The sequence below is a fragment of the Aspergillus costaricaensis genome, assembly GCF_003184835.1.
Source record: "Aspergillus costaricaensis CBS 115574 unplaced genomic scaffold BO79scaffold_17, whole genome shotgun sequence".
NCBI lineage: Eukaryota > Fungi > Ascomycota > Eurotiomycetes > Eurotiales > Aspergillaceae > Aspergillus > Aspergillus costaricensis.
Window position 1 is genome coordinate 65206 of NW_020291817.1, and position 21691 is coordinate 86896.

Below are 21691 nucleotides of genomic sequence, written 5' to 3' on the forward strand. Positions count from 1 at the left end.
CCTCCAAGGGAAAATTGGGGTTGAACTGCCAAAGCTCCAGGCTTTATCTAGTGCCTCAGGCTACTATTGATGCCTGGCCCATCCGAGTAGAAGCGGTAAAGATTCTGCAAATACCATTCGTCAAGCGGGTTAGATGAGCCACTGTCATATTGAATGAATAAATGAATGAATAAATGAGAAAAATATGCAATGAACTAATGCCAAGGGGTTTCCACCGAAAAGAGCCTCTCAATCGAATTTCACCTCGCTATACGCAACCACCATTCCGGCCAACTCCTCCAGATTCGGTGCACTCGTGATATCTAGCGCCGAAACCTCGGCTGCAAAGGCCCGCGAGATCCATTGGCGCATCTCGACCGCCAGCAACGAGTCCACCCCCTGTAGAGCTAGTGAGCGCTGCTGGTCGATTTCAGATGGCGACGTCAGACTCAACGACCGGGCCAGTTTTTGCGTTAACCCTTCGATCACCACGGTGACTGCGGCCGAGGAAGACTCTGCTCGCGCAAAGGTCCGGTGCCAGTAGCTGGGTGAGGTTTCGCCGCCCGGGGTGATGAGACTGTTTTCTGCGCTTTCGGCCTCCCCTGGCCCCGATGATTCTTGTCGCAGGGTTTGGAACATGCTGCGTTCGGTCAGCCATGTTGGTGTCTCGTGGCCGTGAGCCCGAAGCTGTGCCGGTGTAACCACTCCGACGAGAACCTGTGGCTTGCTGCCAATGGTCGTGGTGACTGTCTCCGCCGCGGGATCACAGCACCGCTCCAGGAGGGCCAGGAACTCGGCCTCGCTGATCCCCGCCATACTGGGAGCAGCATCCACACGCATGGCCAAGTGTTCTTGCTCAGCAGCAACTCCAATATCGCGCATCCATCCCAGATCGAGCGCGACCGCGCGCTGACCCAGAGACCGACGATAAGCCGCAAATGCATCCTGGAAGGTATTTCCCGCTGCGTAGTTGGCTTGTGAAATGTGGCCAATGACACCAGATAGCGAGGATAGAAGAACGAAGAAGTCAAGATCGGCAGGGAGCTGCGCGTGCAGATTCTCCGTGCTTTTCACCTTGGCCTGAAGAGTAGCATCCCACTGATTGAAGGTCAGCCGTTCGAAGATCGTGTCCTGCAAGACCATTGTTCCCTGGATACACCCTCGAATCCCAGGCAGGTCCCTGCACCCATTCAGAGCCCGAGTCAAAGCCTCGGAAGATGTCAGGTCACATCGGGGAGCCCGGACGCGAACTCCCTGATCGGTGAGCTCCCGAATGAGCTCCTGTGCCGCGGCTGCCTTGGGACCTGACCGAGACAGCAGAATCAGATTCTTCGCCCCCATGGATGCCATCCATCGAGCGGCGCTTCGCCCTAAGCCTCCGAGTCCACCAGCAATCAAGTATGTTGCCTCGGGCGGGAATGAATATGCCGGAACATGTCGGATAGACGTCTAGAATAAATTTCAAGCCGTTAGTGCCTGCAAGGGTCTGGAGGGGGGAACGTGTACCTGTACGAGGTCGGTGGGAGTCATGTTGATCACCAGCTTGCCCACATTTTTGCCGCTCTGCATCAAACGGAATGCTTCCTCTGCCGATGAGAGGGTGAATTCCTGAAGTGGCCAGGCGGGCTGCAGTGTGCCATCCGTGACCATCTCAACGACCGGGCCCAGAGATTCCTGGATGATATATGGTCGGTCATAATGCATCTGGTCGATGGCTACCACCGAGAAGGAGACGTTACGCCCGAAGTTGCGCATTGGCAACTTGGAGTTTGATTGAACATCGGACTTGCCCAGTTCCACGAACCGTCCGTACGGGGCGACGCACTCCCACGAGGCAATGAGGCCATCGCCGGAGAGCGAATTCACCACGACATCCACACCACGGCCCCCAGTCAATCGCATGACATGTCGCTGAAATGATGTGTCTCGACTGTAGAAGATATGCTCCTTGGGAATGCCATATAGCCGCTCGAGCAAGTCTCGTTTGTCGTCTGAGCCGACCGTGGCGAAGATCTTGGCCCCCAGAGATTGTGCGACTTTGATGGCCATTTGCCCGGTACCCCCGGCTCCTGAGTGAATGAGCACTGTCTCTCCCTTTCGTAACCGTGCGATCTGCACCAGGGAATGATATGCAGTCACACCTCCGAGGGGAATTGCTGCACCCGCGGCAAAACTCAAGGTATCCGGGATCTTCGAAACAAATTGGTAATGGCAACGAACTAGGGTGCGGAAACAGTCGGGGAGGACGGCGCAGACCCGGTCTCCTGGCTTCAAGTCCGACGTTCCTGCTGCACCCACCCGGGTCACAATACCCGAGCATTCTGTACCAATGCTGTCGCCATCAGGGAGCCGGCCCAGCAGGACAAAGATATCGCGAAAGTTGACGCCCACCGCTTTCACCTCGATTTCTACTTCTTCATCACCGAGTGGGCGTTCGATGGCCCCGGTGTCTTCAACGAAGAGCATTGCTTTGCTTTCCACTGACCCCGGGTTCGCGATCGTACAGGTCAGTGGAAGGCATTGTTTGAAAGGACGCAACTTAGGCGGAGCCTGTGTTTGTTCAAACAGAGCATCGTTCAATTCTTCGGATTCAGCCACGCGGCCGATGTGCAGGACTCCATCCTGCTCGCGGTAATCGAGCTCACTGGCCTTGGTAGCATTTGGTGCGAGTCTCATGCTCATGATCTGATAAATATGTTTTGCCCACACAGCAGGGTTAGCGACATGGTCGTCCAAGTGCGCGGTGATGAAGGAGAGTCGATCATTCTCGGTGCACAGCACTCTCGCTAGGCCATCCACTATGTGACGCCGAGGTGCGTTTGGGGATTGCTCAATTCCTGCAGTAACCCAAACGACCTCTTGGGCTTTATTGAGGAGGCTGTGGAGGGCCCCATAAGTGGTTTCATTCAGATCGACCAGGAAAGGCTGTTCTATTTCAGGGAGCATGACCACCAGGGTAGCATCCGTAAAAGTCGCTAAGGTGTCTATGTCCCCGAGCGAGCAAGCCTCGATGGTGTTTCCCACGCTGAGGCACATATCTGACAGCAAGCTCACTACCTGGGCTTGTAAGTGGGATTGAGGATCAATGATGAAGACAGTCCGCTTGGGAGGACTATAGTCCCTGGCGATAGTGCTTGTCACTTTCGTAGCTATAAGACTGCTCCCCAAATCTTGCGAAAACGAGATTTCAACTCCCGAAAAGCCATTGGAGGCGAGCAGGCTGTCCCAGCCTTGTACCGAGCATGTGTCTTCCCACCACTCCGGTAAGGTCCCAAATACAAAGCCCGATCTCAATGAATCTTCTCGGACCATGTCGAGGATCAGGAGTGTGCCTCCGCTGTGAAACAACAATCAATACTATAGACATCATTCTATGGTTGACAGGCTTACTCACGGTTTGAGTAGTTTCCGAGCATTATTAACAAAGGAAGTAAGGCCTCGGACATGGCCAGAGACCTGGTTAGCTGACCGTTAGTGCCCTGTCCGGACAGAGTAGGAAGCCCTCGACGTGAAAACTCACCCATGCGGACACGACCACGTCATAGCTAGCAAGTTCAAATCCTTGCGCTGCTGGGTCTTGATCGATGTCAAGTACTCTGTATGAAACTTTACGCCCCAGTGCGGCCAAGCGCTCTGGTACTTCTTGAAGACACGCATCTGATCTGTCAGTGTAATCGTAGAGTGAGAAGCGCTGCGTCTCGGTTCCATCTGAACCACGGTGTGTCAAAGCATTTATCAATGGTGCGGCTAGGGAGCCGGTGCTGGCGTTGACTTCTAGGAGTCTCATTTGCGGGTGTTTGTGGGCCAATAGATCAATGTAACGGTGCAGAGCCTTGTCCTCTAAGATCTTGTCGCAGAGGAGTTGACGATGCTGAACAGCGGCATGATTCGGGGTTCCTTGTTGTCCATGCAAGATTGGGGCTGCCTCAACAGCCCCGTCAAGAATTGATTCCAGCATCTTTCCGAAAGTGACGTACAAGTGTCCCGCCGAAGTCTGGTTCAACACGCGGTCTTCTAGGGTCTTGATGTCCGGCGGGTCTTGTAGAGTATCATAGGTCATGGTGGCAAGCGTACGCTCCAGCCATTCGACATACCGTTGCAGATGCACAGGCAGATCCGATTTAGCTTGGTGGTCTGCATACCTTTCCACGGTTCGGCGTGTATATTGCACAAGTAGATAATCCGTCTCTCCTTCACAATCGAACCCATCGGTGGTTCTGACTCCAGCGCCATTTATGTCTCCGTGGAATGGGCCTTGACCGCAGTATTCCCGTAGCTGTTCCCGATCCATCAGAGTTAAATCCGGCTTCCAGTCGATCGAGAAGCATAGGTCTCTCCGATGTGCCTCTCCCAGCAGCGCGTTGTTACTAGACATGGAGGTCGTCTCCATGCCGGAGATCCACAGCCGCAATTTACCCCCGTTGTCGATGGCATATACGGACGTGTCCGTGCCTCGCAGACCCTTGAACCGGCTGTGCGCCACAGCATGCAGGGTGTCAATATGCTCTGCGGAAGCCCCAGCGCCAGAGATCCAAGCCTCACGCACCCGAGTGGAAACTAGACCTGTGGTGACGAGTTTCTCGCCTCCCTGCGTTAGCGCCACCCATCCTAGCTGACCGAGACCGTCCAGTGTTGAGGGATGAACCATGTGCGGCTCTGGAGCATTCTCGGACTGCTCTGCCTTCCACTCGAAGGGCTTAATTGTCCCGATCGATATATTGGATCCCCCCCACTGGAGATCATCCATAACTTGGAAGGATGGTCCATAGTGCAGTCCATTTCCTTGAAATGACTTGTAGATCTTGCTGGTAGGTACGTGCATGTGACACTCCCGGCGAGCGGTTTCCCATTGCTCTTTGTAGAAGGCCTCCTCTTGCTTTAACTGCAGAGCTACGGTATCCGCCCTTGTCACCTGCTGCTGTTGCTGTTGCTCCGCCGCGGTCGCACCGGTGGATTTACCCTCATACTGGATTGAAATCTGCCCGCGGCAGTTTGTCTGCCACCGACCACCCACCTCGGTGTAGATTTGAAAGTCATAGGCATGAGACAATTGCTCTTGGGTCTGACGGGAGGGCCTCATGTGCAGATGCGTCACGGTCTTGTCGCCGCCTGGCCTGATGATTATAGGGTTCAGAAAGACGGAGTCATGTAAGAAGTATCCGGAGATTATTCTTCCTTTCTCGGCTAACTGCTGGGCCCCTTCGATGGCCATGACGATCATGCCCGTGGCTGGATAGATGGCCTTGCCATTCACTGCATGGTCTAGTAGCCATGGGGTTTCGGTTGCATCAAACATTTTTCTCCACCGACTCTCCAGTGGCGTGGAATCCGGAAACGGAGCTCCAACCAGCTCGTGCTTCTTATGTGGCCGGAGTCGGATGTTCTTCGTCGCTTCTGGTTCGAACCAGTACCGCTTGGTGTGATTGAAGGGATACTCAGGAAGGTTGGTGATGACGCCCTCAAAGCCCCACCCTGTCCTTTTATGGGTCTGATTGATCTCTCCAAAATTTAGATGGTAACCAAGCGAAAACAATTTGCCTGCCATCGTCTGGAGAGATTGAGTGGCCGGGCTATGCCGTTCAAGAACACTGGAGTACCGGACTACCGGGCTCTGAGTCTTCTTTTCAACCCAATCTAGATTCTCACGGAAGGGCCGTTTTAGGGCGCTGTGCGGCCCGATTTCGATCCAGTCACTGACAACAACAGTGCGTGTCACGGCGCCCAGCCTTTTAGGTCTTTGCTGGCGTCCCTTGCGCACCAACGACTGGGAGAGTGCATAGACCATAGCGGCAGAGAACTGTACCGGACTCACCATATTTTCTACCCAATACTTTGCAGTCGATAAAATGGCCGTGTTTGCGATCTCCATGCCAGTCACAGACGAAACCATCGTTATCCCTGCTGAACCTGGGCCATGAACGTCAGGTTGCGACCTCAGATCAGCCAGTGCATGCTCATACTCTGCCTCAACCTGCCGCATCTGGGGACTATGGTATGCCACCCCTGTCCGTAAGGCGTGCGATACGATAGTTGGCGTTGTCTCGCTGTCCAGAATGGATCTGAAATGATCAATTGCGACTGTATCCCCGGATATTGTCACATTTTTCGGACTGTTGATACATGCAACGTGAATGTCGTCGATATTTAGCTCTGATCTGACGCGGTCTAGGTAAGGTTCCACATCAGAAACAGAAAGGTCTACGGCCAGCATGGCTCCTGCGCTCCTGGTGGCAATCTTGGCCTCATTACGCAGACGGCTGGCAAAGATGCCTCGAAAATACGACACTTTGCAGGCAGAGTTCAACGATAAGGCGCCTATCGCATACGCGGCGGCAATTTCACCTGAGGAGTGACCGATCACCATTCGTGGCGTCAACCCGAAAGAGGCAAGCAGCTCCACCAAAGCTATCTGCAAAGCAGTAGTGAGGGGCTGCGCATATTTTGGATCGTTGATATCCAATGTATTGTGAGGATTGAGCAGAGCATCTGGATAATAGAAACATGTATCAGCTGCCCAGTCCAGGCCTCAAAAGGTTTAGGGCAGACCAAGAGGACTTATTATAAAATGGAATGCACTGACCGTAAATCGACCATTCGCTTCCAAGGCTGCTATAGGCCTCTTGGCATTGGTCCATGGTTAAGCGATAAATGGGGTACTTAAGGAGATCTACTCCCATTTGCCGATACTGTGCTCCCTGGCCTGTAAATATAAAACCCAACCCCAACAATCTGCTTTCGCTGACACGGACTGGCTTCGATATGGCAGACGGCAGTTGATCCCGTAAAAATCCAAGTGAGCCATCAGCCACAGCAAAGGACCTCCAATTAAGCTTGCTTCTCTTTTGCGCTAACACCGTAGCTAGTTCTTTGACAAAGGAATATTCTTCGTCATGATCGCGGCGAAATGATGGAAGACTTGTAAAGTACTGCGCATAAGCATTGGCCAATCGCTGGATGCCTGCTTCATCTGAGGTGGAGAAGATGAGAAGTTGCGATGACAATGTCTCTGCCGCTTTTCGCTCGGAGCTCGGTGAAGCAGGAGAAACCTCCAATCCCTTGGCATCTACTGCCGGTCTGCAAAGCCTTTTCTCGTTGATGCCGCCATGGGTAGGGTGCATAACAGTGCAGTGGGAGGCCGAGGAAAGCAGCCCGCGCTCGAGCAGATAGTGATAGGCGTCATCAAGAATGGCATGGGAATTCGAGCCCCCGAAGCCGAACGAGGCCACAGAGGCGCGTCGTAGCCCCTTCGTTGGCCACGGAATGAGCTCAGTGGGAACCCTTAAATTGAGGAACTCGGCATCGATGCTGGGGTTCAATTGTTCGAAGTTAGCATTAGGGGGAATGAGGCCTTTTTCTAGCACTAGAATGGTTTTGACAATGCCAGCAATGCCACTGCCTCCTTCGAGATGTCCAATGTTGGATTTCACCGCTCCTCTGTTTGAAGTTGTTATTAATTGCTCCGACAGTGATATAAGTATGACTCACATGTACAGAGGATCCACCGGGGAGCGAAAGGCTCGAAAAACGCTTCCAATGGCCTCAGCCTCGATAGGGTCTCCTATCGCCGTACCAGTCCCTGTTAAACCGCAAACATAGCAAGTCAGCCACATCCTTTCAGGTAGGACCTGTTGCATATCGCTTTGAACAGAGCTTACCATGCGCTTCGAAAAATCTCGTCTCCAGGCGATCCAGCTTGGCTTTCTGGTATGTATCCAGTATCAAGCGGGCCTGGGAATCTTTACTCGGCTGGGTTAGGCCTGGCGTATGGCCATCCTGGTTCGACCCCGTGGACCGAACCACAGCGCGGATGATGTCTCCATCGCGTACCGCGTCCTCTAGCCTCTTGACTACCAGAACACCCACTCCTTCACCCCGACCGTATCCATTGGCACGTGTGTCAAAGCTAAAGCATCGACCGTCGGGTGAGTTGAAACTCATGTTCATGAGGGAAAGGATGGGTTCGATGCCAATCAAAATGTTAGAACCGGTCACCAGGGCCATGTTAGAGTCCCCGTTCCGCAGACTCTGGCACGCCAGATCCAACGCCATCAGACTGCTGGAGCAGGCTGAGTCGAGGTTTACCGAGGGGCCCCGGAGGTCGAAGAACCAGCTTAGCCGATTGGCGAGCATGCAGGCCGTAGATCCTACTGCTGTGTACTTTGGGATAACATCTGGGTCATGGGCAATGATGTGCCTGTAGTCGTCGGCCATGCAGCCGTTGATGACCGCGGTTTTCGTAGCCTTCACGTCCTCCATTGGTATCCCAGCTATATCGACAACCATCAGCTAGTGTTGGGTTATATGCATCCAAAGACAAAATCGTATCAAACATACCATTCTCCAGCGCCCGATATGCAGTCTCCAGCAATAGGCGAGCTTGGGGATCCATGGCACACGCTTCGGTCCCCGAGATGCCGAAAAAGGGGGCATCGAACAATCCACAGTCTTCTTTCATAAAATGTGCACCTCGAACAAAACCCTGTAACCCGCAGTCAGATATATAGGAGCAGGGATAGGAAATTGTGGGAGGGCCGTAGATGGATTCACCTTGGAGCTGCGGCTAGCAAAAGCCTCCAGATTGAACCGTTCTGCCGGCCATTTCTCCATAACACATTGCTTTTCTGCTAGCATCGACCAAAACCCCTCCGGTGTGTCACCATCACCAGGGAATTTGATGGAGAATCCCACAATTGCGATGTCTTGCATGGTGCACAAGACCTTCTATTCACAGTTTGTGTTTTCGAGGGGTACGCAATTGGTAGAGGTCAGGTAAGGTGTTTATGTTTTCACACAAGACGGTTGCGTTGCAAGAGAAGTATATCCACAACAATATTGTTTATGCTTAAATACCTCTAACACAACACAGCCCCACTAGTACTACAAATTTGATCTCCTCTCCAAGGGGGGCGGGGGGCGGTTCTCGGACTTCCGGATGACCATAGCACGACAATCAACCAAGACATCTTTGGTGTATACTCCGGACTCGTAAGCACAAGGCTTCTGGGAAATGAATTAAACCAGGGGTCGGAGGAAAGCTACAATTCCGCAGCTACTGCCAAAGCAGAAGCCCGGGATATCTCTACCCTATTGGTTCTTCTGACGATCCGATGATTGACCAAGGGACAATGTGGAGGTTTAGATGTGATCGCGCCGGGAGTGATACAATTACCCTGATGGCCTTAGTGCGTTTTGTACAGTATCAGGCTAAAACTACCCACTGTGGTTGCATATAAGGGAACTAGAGGAGCCGATAGTAGGCCGGCAGCTCTATTGTTTTCTGCCTCCCCGCCACTCTATACCCCTGGTCGCCTGTTCATAAGCATAAGAACAGCACCTCTACCATCGTGACATTTCGCTTTGGAAGTGAACAGATATAACGAAAACAAGAATGCGTTTTCTCTGTCTTCATGGTATGGGCACTAATAGCCGAGTAAGTGATGGTTAGCAGAAGGGCCTACAACGGTGGCAGGACCCAAAGCTGACGGCGCGAGGAACAGATCTTCGAGCTACAGACCGGTACGCTGCCACCTGCCAGACCCCCCTATACCACGAGAGGGGGCTGTGTTATCCTAGTCTGAGAAGCCGGCTAAACAGTCTAATGCCAGCAGCTGCTATCCGCCAAGGTCTAGGAGACAACCACAGCTATGAATGGCTAGACGGATCAATCAAGACGGAAATGGCCCCAGGTGAGATCCCAATTTGGCATATGAGTTTCTGTACCCCTCTTCGGGTGGCGGGATTAAGGGCCACAGAACCAGGTCTGGCCTATCTTAGTAGCCTTGCAGGCTTGCAATATCGGAGCTAAGCGTGAGAAACCCCGCTAGGGATGCAGGACCTTGTCGCGCCGGACGACGAGTTCCTCATGTACGTTGATGACACGGCGGAGACCCGCCGGCAGGTTCTAACGGATATGGATGAGTTCCTTGCCATGGAGACAGAGCCGTTCGATGGGCTTTTGGCCTTCTCACTGGGCGCGGGCTGCGGTGCCAGCTATCTGATGCACAAAATGCAGCAGGGCACCCCGAACAACCGGCTTCCCTTTCGCTTTGCCGTGTTCTTCTGCGGGGCACCAGCGCTATTTGGGGGACCGATTCTGGAGAGGATTGTTGCGCCGGAAATGGATTCAGAAGCAATTGGCAGCGACAAGGCGAGGGAAGGTGAGAGCGAAGTGCCGTCGGGGATGATCGAAATCCCTACTGCGCACATTTGGGGGCGGAATGACACGCTATGGGGCTATGGCCCTGAGCTCAGCCGGTGTTGCAAGGCTGAGAATCGAGAGATCGTCGTGCACGATGGTGGACATGAGATTCCAGGGGCACGCGATCCTGTCACGCTGGCCAGGTCCCTTCGGGCAATCAAGCGAACGATTGCGAGGGCGGGAGGTGAGGAGTAAGCGAGCAAACAGTACATATCATGTATCTAATGATGAAGGAGGGTACACTGTAGATCTGGACTCTTTCTGATTACAGCAGATAGGATGCACAGCCTTTTCGGACAAAATACTTGTATCTTACCAAGTAAGTGGCTTGTCGATCATGATCAGCCCAAGGCCTCATTGGTTCATTCGTAGGGGTGGGATGCACGGAATATGCAAGTGCGGAATGCTGTCAACGAGCTGGACTGACTGGGCAGAGATAGTTTCAAGTGTAAGCACTAAGTAGCCGGGCTTTGTTGATCCCATCGCTTGGACAATATGTACTTTACTCCCCACTCCATTCTTGGCGGCTATTACGCAGGATTCATGTTAGGATCGCACCATACCGTGCGCAATCCGAATTCATTGGCGAAAGCCCCCTGAGTTATGAACTAGGCTCCGTCAGCCCCAAAATAGTTCGAATATACCCCTCAGCCCTGCCACCAGGATTCAACCCATGGTGCTTTCCAGACCTTTGGCCATCTTGAAAACTAGACCGGCCCGATCCACGATCCTTCCGCAACCCTGACTTAAGTTCGTGGGCGCAAGGACCAACGGCTATCCATCCTACAAGAACAGCTGTTCAGCTTGGCCCCCACACATACCGTAAGAAAACAAAGGAACAAATCAGGACGAGTGTTTTACGGTTACCCCTAGAATATATGCCCAGAAATCGGACGACTCACGGCTCCGGTGTCTACAGGGAATGCTCCCCGCCACTGATGTTGCATTGTGGGATGACTTCGACACGCCGACTAATTTCTGACATGCAGGAGAGGGGAAGAGAAGAAGGCACTCTTCTCACACAACGAAGGAAGTTTATCACACCCTTTCCCCCAACCGTTCTGCGCTACAAGACAGGTCACTCGTAGACTGGTCAATGGTCCCCGGCGCACTGGCGAACGATGTCAGCGGATACTGGTCCGGTGGGCCTTTTCGCTGCCGATGGCGCTTGCAGTCTTCATGCTCCTGTTGTTGCTTAATTTTGCTATCCTCCTTCGGAACTTCCATCATGTAAGAATTGCCCGACAGTCTGCCGCCCCCATGACCACGCCGCTGCGAAAGGCCACCACGACTGACCAGGAGGTTTTGCAGTGAGCTCCCCCACTTCAACATAACCTTATTCTGGCCTAGCTTCTGGAAAAACTTCGGGGAGGATGGGAGACATCCCGCAATGATACCAGCCACCAACTCGGGCAGGGTCCACAAGCCTGCCATGTAGCTGTAGTAGGCAATGTTGTTGGTTGTCGTAAATAATAGTACGGCATATGCGAGCCGCGTGATAGCTGATGCACAAGCTCTGCTCGGCTTATGTGAGAAGGAATACTAAGCACTAAATCGGCGGCAGAGGGGAAACGTACAGGATTCCAAATAGGAATACGGTTGAGACAGCGAGCTTCCGGCGGAGAGCCATCTGAAGTCGCCAGATGCGGGTTTGAGGCAGAATCAGAATTATTAGGTCGAAGAAACCATTCACTGAGCTGGCAATCACATTTAGTAGACGGACATTCATGCACTTGCCGGAGATCAGAACATCCCACGCAGCCGCCATCGGACGACAGGAGAAGATCTCAACAAAGGTACTAATCACGTAGAACAGAAGGTTGATCCAAATAACGGTATGGCAAACCCAGTAGAATGTGTCCTTTCGGTGACAGAAGATTTCAACTAGCTGCAATAGGATGGAGGCTTTGATGAAAAAGATGCAGATCCCGTACAAGACCGACCCAACACGAAAGTACTAGTGAGACAAAGGGCCAAGGCAGGATCAGCTCAATGTATACATGAACCTCATGTATCAAGGGGTGAAAGCAATCTCACGTATAGCATCTTAATGAAGTCTCTCATGGTCATATTCCACTGGTCGACACCTGGGGCGACATTGCCTAGTAACCAAGCTGGGACGAAGTACCCTATGAATCCGAGCTGTCAAATGCCTCCAGTTAGATAGACACTTTGCTGTGTTGAAATTTACATACCCAGGCAATGATCATCATATCTGTTTCATAGGTCAGAAGAGACAATATGAGGTTGCTGGGAGGGCTTCGGAGGTCTTGAAAGATATCAATGCTCACAGTCAGACATTCTTACGTGTCGTACAACACACGCTTTGGTATATATACGGATAATAAAGCACAAAGAGGCCACAATGAAGAGGATTAGGTGGACAATGCGCCCGATGGTATGCATATTGGGCGGGTCCGTGAGGTTAGCTGTCTTCCCAGCAGGGGGGTAACCGGCTGGCCCATTAAGAATGGCTTCGCGTTGTGACGAAGTGAGGGCGACCATGGTGTCCGGGCTGCAGTGAACTTGAAGAACCTGAGGAGAGTGTAAAGATAGAGGAAGCTCTGAAGTCAATACAGAATATACGGGCATTGGTGCCTGTATATGTATCCCATTGCCAGGGCCATAAGCCCCTGTGAGCGTCCGAATGCAAGACTTAGTGCATCCTCTTGCGTCAATGCGGCATCTCAGTAGCGACCCCCCTTAGCCTTGCCTTGCCCCACTCATCACATACTTAGTAGGCAGCGCATAATAACTATATTAGTGTCTATATCTCTCATGAGAAGCTGGCAGTGTTTAAGTTTTGCATTGATTGGCATTCTGAGGCTGAGCTCACTGGCTGTGCTGGTGAATATCACAGATCTATACTTCGTCGGAATTTTTCACATCCTGTTTTCCTTAACCAATACTTGCCTTTGCTTCGTGCTTTTCTTTATCAAGTCCTTTTCAATATGTCGGGAAGCAGAAAATCAGGTGAGGTCATGGCAACAGGATACAAGGTGGAGGTGGAGGCAGAAATGCCCCCTTCTACACAAATTCAAGGCCCAAGGTTACACACAATTACTGCTGCGTATGTAATATCAAACTATCAGTGCCAATGGAAGTTCTGACAATTCAGTCTTGCCGTTTGTCTTTTTATAACCAATCTGGAAATCCCAATCGTGACAACCGCCTTGGTTAGAATTACCGGGGAATTGGGGGGTCTAAATAAGATATACTGGATTACTACAGCATATATGCTAGGATATGCCGGACTGCTTGTCACATCTCTGCCAAGTTCAGCGACATATTTGGCCGCAAGTCATGCTTGCTGGTCGCTGTTTTCCTCTTTGTGGTGTTTTCAGGGGCTTGCGGCGCAGCCCAAACCATGGAGCAACTGTAAGTAGGCATACCTTCTTCGTGCCCACTAATACTTAATGACGGGGTGATGCGCTAGGATCGTCTTTCGTGCATTTCAGGGTGTTGGCGGAGCGGGCAACTACTCTCTCTGTGCTGCGATTCTGCTAGACCTGGTCCCGACGGAGAAATATGCGACATACATGAGTTCACTATCCCTAGTATACGCGATATCGCTCCTTTTCGGCCCTCTGATGGGAGGGGGTATCTCGGACTCGTCGACATGGCGCTGGGTGTTTCTGTTGAATGTCCCTCCGGGCGCACTGGCCGGGATAGGGCTTGCTCTAGTCCTGCCAAACCGGTTCCCCTATCACAACGAACCATCCAAGGCGAAGACAATGTCATCCGTGTTGGCATCGTTGCGGCAAATGATTCAGAGGGTCGACTTACTAGGCTCCAGCTTGCTGTTAGTTGGAACCATTCTCCTGGTAACGGCCCTGGAGGAAGCCAATCAGGAATACACATGGAGTTCGGCTTTTACCATTGTGCTCCTCATCATCTCCGGACTGGCATGGATTGCCTTTCTACTGTGGGAAAGACGGGTGACACTCTATTCCAAGCACATTGAGCCGGTCTTTCCGTGGAGGTTTGTTTGTAACCGCGTTTGGGTCGGAATGCTGTTGTAAGTCTTCTTTCTCTCTGCTGTTGACAATGTGGGTTCCCATTGACTGGTTGTGTCGGGCGGCCCAAGAAATTCCGTCTGTCTGGGTGCAGTGTGGTTTTCGACGATGTTTCAGTTACCCCAGCGCTTCCAAATCGTCAATCAGCTTACGGCATTCCAAGCAGCTGTCCGGTTCATCCCTTTCACCGTGGCAAGTCCCGTGGCATCCGTCCTCGCACCGGCTATCGGAAAGATGTTCAAAGTTCCGCTGCTGTACCTGGTAATATTCGCGTCCTTGCTTCAGGTCGTTGCTTACGTCCTTCTGGGCACACTCCCCGACTCATTGTCGATCACCTCAGCACAATACGGATACCAGGTATTGGCCGGCTTCGGTTGTGGGATCAACATTACACTGCTGATCCTGATGACACCCTTCACGATCGAAAAGCGAGACAATGCGGTCGCCATGGGGGCCATTACGCAGTTCCGAGTCATGGGCGGCTGTATTGGAATTTCCGTGCTGACGGCGGTGGCTAATGGCTACCTCCAGTCTCACCTGCAGCAATGGCTGACGCCGACGGAGATGCAATTGGTCCTGCACTCCGCGGAGAGTCTTTCCGATCTCCCAACGTCAGCACAAAGCCTAGTGCGAGGGACCTTCTCGGCCAGTTACAATTTGGAGATGAAAATTTTGGCGGGTTTTGCTGGGGGCCAGGTGCTGGCCTCGGTGCTTATGTGGCAGAGGGAACAAATCATCGTCTAACAGTAGTTAGTACAGCGTACTACTAGGCGTTGAGTAAGGCAGCGCAGCGGAACAGACACCAGGCTGGACTAACTTCCTTGGGGAATGTGAGTGTGTCGATCTTAGTGTTGGGTTGCTACGAGATAAGGCTTATTGATTGCCTGCATGGGCGGAGAGTTGCTAGTTTCAGTTAGGGTCGGTTGGATGTTAAACTCACTTCGGCGTGGGATTTCAAATGATCGCGGGTCAGCGGCCTTTTATTCCGAAGAGCGGAGTGATATGAATATACTATTTGTTACTGCTATAATAATGAGCCCTTACCTGAACCAGTATGTGTACAGGGGTCCCTCTGTCTTTCTTTGTAATTAGTGCAAGGCGCAGCCTCCAGGGTGCATCAAACTAAGCCGTTCCCCACCGTGACTTCCCCTCATTCAGTTCCATTCCCATCACATACTAGTAGTTGTTGTAGTCCCCCTCTAAGATGCACTAGTGCCCTGCGCTTTCCTCCCCCCACCGCGCCCCCTCTCCACCACTTCTCTTCTCTCCCACTGTTCCAATAACCGAGCCACAAAAGGCAGGGAAAACCTCCCTTCGCCCACAGTTCAACGGTAAACCATTATACGCGTTGCTTCTACTTCAACACAATATTTTCTTCCGTTTCTTCTGATGGCGGGCACCAGACTGAATGGTGGAATTGCTCTTGTTACCGGTGTAAGTCACCCGTCCCTGTCATACCTCCATAACATCAAGAACCCACCGAAGCTAAACCCAAGCCAACGTGACTGAGTACTCAATCTGCAGGCCGCATCAGGCATTGGGAAAGATGTCTGCTTCGCCCTCGCTGAAGCCGGTGTCGAAGCAATCCTCCTGGCGGACCTGAACCTTCCTACGGATCCCATTCTCCAAGAGTGTCAAAAGTTCTCCTCCCACCCCAACTTTCGTGCCCTATCGGTAAAGGTAGATGTCACGGATGAGGCCAGCGTCGATAGCATGGTCCAGCATGCTGTCAGCGAGCTCGGACGGATTGACTACTGCGTCCACTCCGCAGGCATCTCCGGTAATTCGCGTACACGTACCGCAACCCTGAACGTCGACGCATTCGACCAATCCATGAGAACCAACTCCCGCGGGACTATGTTGGTACTGCGGGCCGTCTCCCAGGCCATGTCGTTGCAGGAGCCGCGCTCGTACACCAGCACGCGCAGCAACACGACCCGCACTCTGGGCCGCGGGTCGATCGTCGTGCTCTCCTCTATCAATGGCCTGATCTCAGTGCCCGGCATGATGCCATACACAGCATCTAAACATGCGACCATTGGAATCGCGCAGACTGCTGCCGCCGACAACTTTGAGCATCATATCCGCGTCAATGTTGTATGCCCGTCATGGACTGACACACCCATGATGCAGAAGACCATCAGCAACGTTCCTACCCTGGAGCAGGCAATTGCGAAACTGTGCCCCCTCGGGAGGCTCGCCATGCCAGAGGAGGTTTCTGATGCGGTTGTTTTTCTCTGTAGCCCCGGCGCTTCTTTTATCAATGGAGAAAGCCTGGTGATCGATGCAGGATTTACGTTGACAGGGTTCCGGATGGGCCACTGACGTGCTGTGACTGCAGTTGAGCAATGCTTCGTAGATACAATGTCTATATTTGAGGCTTGGGCAAGGATTGTGTACTGGATAAACCCAGAGATGAGTACCTAGACGTTTAATATACTCACAATCCGAAAGCGATACACGCCATGTGTCACATTCCCTACATTCTCTTGGAGCGTTCATTTCCACATGAGGCTTTCAATCAGTAAATCCCACCGGTTCCCTCCGACTACGGTCCACCCGCAAATCAGAAACATCCAACCGTTGATAACCACCCACAACATCGTGATATTGCTTCCCCTCAACGCAAAGCTCCAAATCCAAGTCCGCATACAATACTGCTTCTTCCATCTGCACAAACTCCCGTGTCTGCTGCTCCTGCGTCGACTCCATCACCGTAAATCCTTGAACCGGGGATCCCGTGGGATCGAGGAACATGGTGACGCCGCGCGGTGAGAGCTCCAAGGTCCGGCGAATCCGCGCCGTGTCACTGGCTCCAGCGACAATGGTATCAATGGTGGTTTTATCAAGGAATCCACTACACATCACACCAAAGCACTTGGCCTCGAAGCAATGGGCAGCAGCGCGCAGACGATTAGCCAGGACATTGTTGTAGTTCGACCCAGCGGTACTAGTAGCAGAAGCGTCCCCGGTACTACCCGCCGCCTCGGAAGGGTCATCCAACATTCGAGTAGGCCAGATGCATGGCCATGAGGAGATATGAATCTGCTCCCTTTGTGTCATAAGAGTGTATCGTGCCAGCGGGTTCGTGTTCTCTCCGCAGATGAGCCCGCCGATATTGCCGTACGGGGTATTAGCGACCCTTAGCCCGTGCCCATCACCGGGACTCCAGGTCAATTTCTCGAAGAAGGTTGGCATCAGCTTGCGGTGATGCACGGCGATGGAGCCAATGCTGTCGATGATGAGGTTCGAGTTGTAGAGACAGGCAGTGCTGGTCAGGCTACGCTCCGAGATGCCGATGCTCACGACAGTGTTGGTCTCACGAGCGGCAGTCCGCAGCACAGCAACCTCTTCGCCATCGATGGCAATCGAGTTCGCCACCATACGGGAGAATAAATCGTGATTATCCGTGGGTGGGCGCAGCGCAACTCCAGAGGGGAAAGGCCGCAATGTAGGACTCGGGAAAGACAACTACGTGGGCGGCATTGTGTGCCGCTTGATGGATGAGGGAGACGGCTTTGCGCGTGGTTTTCGACGCGGACAGGAAGTGAGGGGCGACGTGGCAGGCTGCTACTCTGGTGGTGACCATGATGAAGAGTTTACACACTGTGTCGAGTTACAGCACGGCGGTCTTTACATATAGCGGATTGACGCAGTTGAGAGTCATGGATGTTATCAGTGAGGGGGGCGGATGATAAGGCTCGCTCCACTTTCGGGTAATCCCAGGATCAGGCTTCTTGGTGCGGCCAAGCTTGCTTTAACGGTTGTTTCGATCAGCGCGGCTAGACGTACAGAGAACATCGTCGAGCAATCAAAATTCAATTGATGGTAATAGAGGTAGATCTACATCTTAATCGCCATTTTCTCGCGACACCTTGTCCCATTATCTCAGTGATGCCGAGGTCTAGTCAGTGAGTCAGTACTAGCTTCAGATAGAGTCCAAGACTTACTCTGCCACCACCTTACATTTGCACAGTACGATTACATAGCGAAGAGGCACAGTTGAGATCAGATAACAACGCAATTGATTCTTTGACATTGACACACACACATATTTCTTATATACAATGAAGACAGTAAAAGATAAAAGGTCCATCAAGGAGAACAAAAGGAGATGGAAATGGAGATACCACCACCTAGACAATCAGTCATATTCACGACCTCTCTCAGTCGCGCGTGTCCCCCTAGAAACAACAATGGGATTCCATGACTTGAGCGGGCGCAAACATAGGCATGGCATCTTCCCACAAACTGTTCGACAACACGGTCTTGTTGCTACCATCGGCTTCCATGAGCACGATGATAGCGTATGGCTGCATAGAATCATCGTATAAGGGTGCCTCCTGCTGGAAGCCGAACATCGCAGTACTGTATAGGATACGTCCATCTTGGGTCCACACAGCATGGGCATCACTGGCGATAGAGGGAGTGAGCTTCGTAAGTTCACTGCCATCCGGGTTCATGGTGAAAATATCATAGTTGTCGCCAATGTTATCCAGATTGGTGCGCCGTGTGAACAAGATCTTCTTGCCATCAGGGGAGAAAGCCGGGAGGTTATCCCACTCGGTTGTAAGTTGGGTCACCAGCCGAGAGGGTAGATCGACAATGGCCAATCCAGTGGTGCCAATGGTGGTACCATTGGAGGCCGTACCAGGCCAGGTCCGGAAAACGACCTGCGTGCCATCATGGTTGTAAGACGGGAATCCGTAGTTGGTGATGTTGTTGCCGGCGAGGAGGGTCACGCCCGTACCCTCCGGGGTAACACTGAAGATGAACCCCGGGCTGCTTTGGCGACCCACGAAGTATGCACCGTAGCCGAACGTGATGTTGGTATCATTCGGTCCCCAGTTGCCCTGATAGGCACGGGCGTTAAAGCCTTCCGCGATAGAAGGATTGATCATGCCCTTCTTGGTCTCGAAGAGGGTAACCTGATCAGTGCCGTTCATTTGGAGACGCATAAGATTGCTATCTGCGACACCCTCCATCTGCTGTGACATGGCCATCATAGGGCAGCCTCCACGCTTGGCCATCGGGAAAACATCCGTGAAGCGGTAGTCCCAGTCCGGGTCAAAGTTCCACAGCGGGGAATACTGAGTCTTCGATGTCGACGTACTACCGCCCGTAGGACCTTGTTTATCATAGATGATATATTTGCCATCTGGCGACCAGGCAGGGGAGCGTATAGCAGGTGTCATGGTATTCATGGGAATGGTCTGGTATTGCGTGTGGTTTTTACCCGAGATGGAGGTGTAGTAGATACCATTGCTCGCCGACTCTTTCATGACGTAGCCAATAACCTGTCGGGGGCATTCAATGATCAGTATGGAATACTACAGTTTGGCTGAATCAGGATACTTACATCGTCGGTGACGAACGAAGGACTGATCTTGGTCCCATCTCCAGTAGCATGAACAATGCGGTCACCACCAGTGGCGAAATCAATCGAGACGATGCTGGTGTTGAGGTAAGCTCCTTCGAGCAGCTCAGGCTGCAGACGACCATTGTATGTGTCCTCGGTCAACATCTCATAGAAGACCAGGCGCTTTCCATTTGGAGAGAATCTAGGCGATCCCTGGGTGTAGTTGCTCCGAGACGAGACGAGACGAAAGTCGGTACCATTGGGGCGGGCTGCGTAAATGGACAACTCCTGGGTATGCTCCCAACCAGAGCCGTCGCTGTGGCCCCGCCATGGGGTGTTGCGATCGGATGTGAAGACGACCCACTCTCCATCAGGGGACCATGTCGGCTTGAAGTATCCATTGGGTAGTGAAGAGTTGGCGGCCTCGGAGATACCGGGAATGAGCGTGAGGTTCTTGAGCGATCCGGTCTCCAGGACCATGAGCATTATCTGGCTAGTCTGGTTGTATCTCGAAGTTGCAAATGCCAGCATCTTGCCATCAGGGGAGATCGAAGCAGAGTCGTCCACACCGGGTGACAAAGCGACTTCTTCTATTTCTGCCCCCACGGTACTGGTGCCATTGATGGCGACACGGTAGATATCCGCCTGGCCGTCCCCTCTTCTCTCCGACGTGAAATAAACATACTTTGCGTCAGGGGACCAGCTGGCTCGGAAGTCGTACACGGTGTTGGAACCCAGGAGGAGCTTCTCATTGGAGCCGTCTGGCTCGGCAATATACAGCTCGGAATAATTGGGACTGATGCGGTTGTGGAGGAAGGTACCTAGTTTTGTATCTGAGGTGGCTTCTCTCCTAGCCTGGTCTTTTGCATGCGATACACCAGAGACTAGGGTGGCAGAGGCTAATGCAAGCCAGGCCCATGCCTTCGAAACAAACATGGCTCTTTCCACTCCCTAGTGGCAGGGGTGACAGGTATTGGTTGAATGGGTTGATATAAAGATAACAGAAAGCAGGTCACCGTTCACACACGATAGCCTGCGATTGAACCAAGCTCTGAGACAAACTTGGGCAGTAGTCGAAAAGCAAGCAGGGCCAAGCTTCGTCTTAAATGTCAGAACTCAGAACTCAGAACTCAGGACTCTGAAGAGCGGGATGGGGTGGGGATGTACCCGCTGACAATTGGAAAGTACCAGAGCCATCTTCGCTTAGATGGGCAGAATTATCTCAGCACAGGAGTATGGCCCTCAGGGCTTAATTTAGTGTCTTCTAGTGTGGAGGGTCAAAAAATGCAGGTGCCACGCAGAGAAGTTTCCGGGATCTCCACCTTTCGGACCTTGAACCCTGAAATGGATACCCGTCGGTGATCACTTGTTGCACCTCGTATAGCAAATTGTCCCTCGGACCTGCCCACCCGAAGCGATCCGCGCCCTCCCAATCAGGTATATGTAAAGACTGACGGATTTGATGTTGCAACCTTGCGTAGTTGCACTCCAACTCAAAAGACCGGTGGAGAAAATACAATACGATACGCCACTCCTAGCAATCTCGGGCCTCGTCCGGGCCGCTCTATACCCCTCTGATGCTTGTTTTGTCAAACGACACGGGATAATCTTCTTCGTCCAGATTTACTCCCGCATGTATTGCATGAGAGCTCGGCCATATGGTTTCGGGCCTTCGTAGAAAATGAATGGATCATTCCCAGCAAGTCGAGGCAGGACGTTTTGTAATTGGGATCAGAGGTCCACCCACTCGTTCTCCCACATCCCACATGAGGACTGGAAAGGGGGGGGGGGGAGTGCCTTTTCTCGTGCTTAGAAATTGCGGCATCGGCTGTAACTATTATCGTTCTTCGAACTGAAAGAGGCAGCTGCGCAATCCTTTTACCTCCGACATCACAGGGCCGGGCGGAGCCTCGAGCCCTCCGAATAGGCAACCGCCGTCATTCCTATTGGGTCCTTCAGACTTCACATAAGGGAGTATACGCAATATTTCCGACTGGTCTGAATGCCTCTACTGCCCAATGGTGTGTCCCAAAGAAGTCTGATTACGACCCCAACAGCACGCAGCCGGCGGCTTCAGCTAAGTCAAGCATTCTTCTTGTCTCACCAAAGAGACTAATGAACGCAAACCCTACAATAGCA

The 21691-nt window shown here is 52.4% G+C and overlaps 7 protein-coding genes across 7 annotated transcripts; 3 read left to right on the top strand and 4 right to left on the bottom strand.

Moving 5' to 3' along the window:
• Positions 1-228: 228 nt before the first annotated feature.
• BO79DRAFT_287737 (type I polyketide synthase) lies at positions 229-8685 on the bottom strand (the record flags this gene model as incomplete). The annotated part of the gene is made up of 9 exons (XM_025688620.1): positions 229-1428; positions 1486-3316; positions 3374-3435; positions 3500-6465; positions 6560-7413; positions 7465-7555; positions 7635-8246; positions 8314-8458; positions 8527-8685. 9 exons carry the CDS (start codon positions 8683-8685, stop codon positions 229-231), a joined length of 7920 nt encoding a protein of 2639 aa, XP_025539041.1.
• Positions 8686-9367: 682 nt separating this feature from the next.
• Positions 9368-10372, top strand: BO79DRAFT_148530 (uncharacterized protein; the record flags this gene model as incomplete). The annotated part of the gene is made up of 4 exons (XM_025678547.1): positions 9368-9409; positions 9471-9495; positions 9585-9665; positions 9804-10372. 4 exons carry the CDS (start codon positions 9368-9370, stop codon positions 10370-10372), a joined length of 717 nt encoding a protein of 238 aa, XP_025539042.1.
• Positions 10373-11215: 843 nt separating this feature from the next.
• Positions 11216-12682, bottom strand: BO79DRAFT_228767 (uncharacterized protein; the record flags this gene model as incomplete). Its single annotated transcript, XM_025683987.1, has 5 exons — positions 11216-11693; positions 11755-12134; positions 12215-12319; positions 12373-12392; positions 12469-12682. 5 exons carry the CDS (start codon positions 12680-12682, stop codon positions 11216-11218), a joined length of 1197 nt encoding a protein of 398 aa, XP_025539043.1.
• A 476-nt stretch (positions 12683-13158) lies between these two features.
• Positions 13159-14937, top strand: BO79DRAFT_266221 (MFS general substrate transporter; the record flags this gene model as incomplete). Its single annotated transcript, XM_025686948.1, has 6 exons — positions 13159-13247; positions 13296-13378; positions 13409-13437; positions 13479-13555; positions 13614-14159; positions 14265-14937. The coding sequence occupies 6 exons, from the start codon at positions 13159-13161 to the stop codon at positions 14935-14937; spliced, it is 1497 nt and encodes a 498-aa protein (XP_025539044.1).
• Positions 14938-15422: 485 nt separating this feature from the next.
• On the top strand, positions 15423-16625 carry BO79DRAFT_209224 (SDR family NAD(P)-dependent oxidoreductase). The gene is made up of 2 exons (XM_025682569.1): positions 15423-15627; positions 15718-16625. Exons 1-2 carry the CDS (start codon positions 15583-15585, stop codon positions 16516-16518), a joined length of 846 nt encoding a protein of 281 aa, XP_025539045.1. The 5' UTR covers positions 15423-15582; the 3' UTR covers positions 16519-16625.
• Positions 16626-16710: 85 nt separating this feature from the next.
• Positions 16711-17782, bottom strand: BO79DRAFT_266223 (carbon-nitrogen hydrolase family protein; the record flags this gene model as incomplete). Its single annotated transcript, XM_025686949.1, has 2 exons — positions 16711-17664; positions 17708-17782. 2 exons carry the CDS (start codon positions 17780-17782, stop codon positions 16711-16713), a joined length of 1029 nt encoding a protein of 342 aa, XP_025539046.1.
• A 595-nt stretch (positions 17783-18377) lies between these two features.
• On the bottom strand, positions 18378-20488 carry BO79DRAFT_266226 (tat pathway signal sequence domain-containing protein; the record flags this gene model as incomplete). The annotated part of the gene is made up of 2 exons (XM_025686950.1): positions 18378-19490; positions 19553-20488. The coding sequence occupies 2 exons, from the start codon at positions 20486-20488 to the stop codon at positions 18378-18380; spliced, it is 2049 nt and encodes a 682-aa protein (XP_025539047.1).
• Positions 20489-21691: the final 1203 nt, after the last annotated feature.

Coding starts and splice junctions, on each gene's coding strand:
- BO79DRAFT_209224 (XM_025682569.1), top strand. CDS start 15,583: ATGGCGGGCACCAGACTGAATGGTGGAATTGCTCTTGTTACCGGT. Junction 15,628..15,717: donor GAATTGCTCTTGTTACCGGT/GTAAGTCACCCG, acceptor CTCAATCTGCAG/GCCGCATCAGGCATTGGGAA.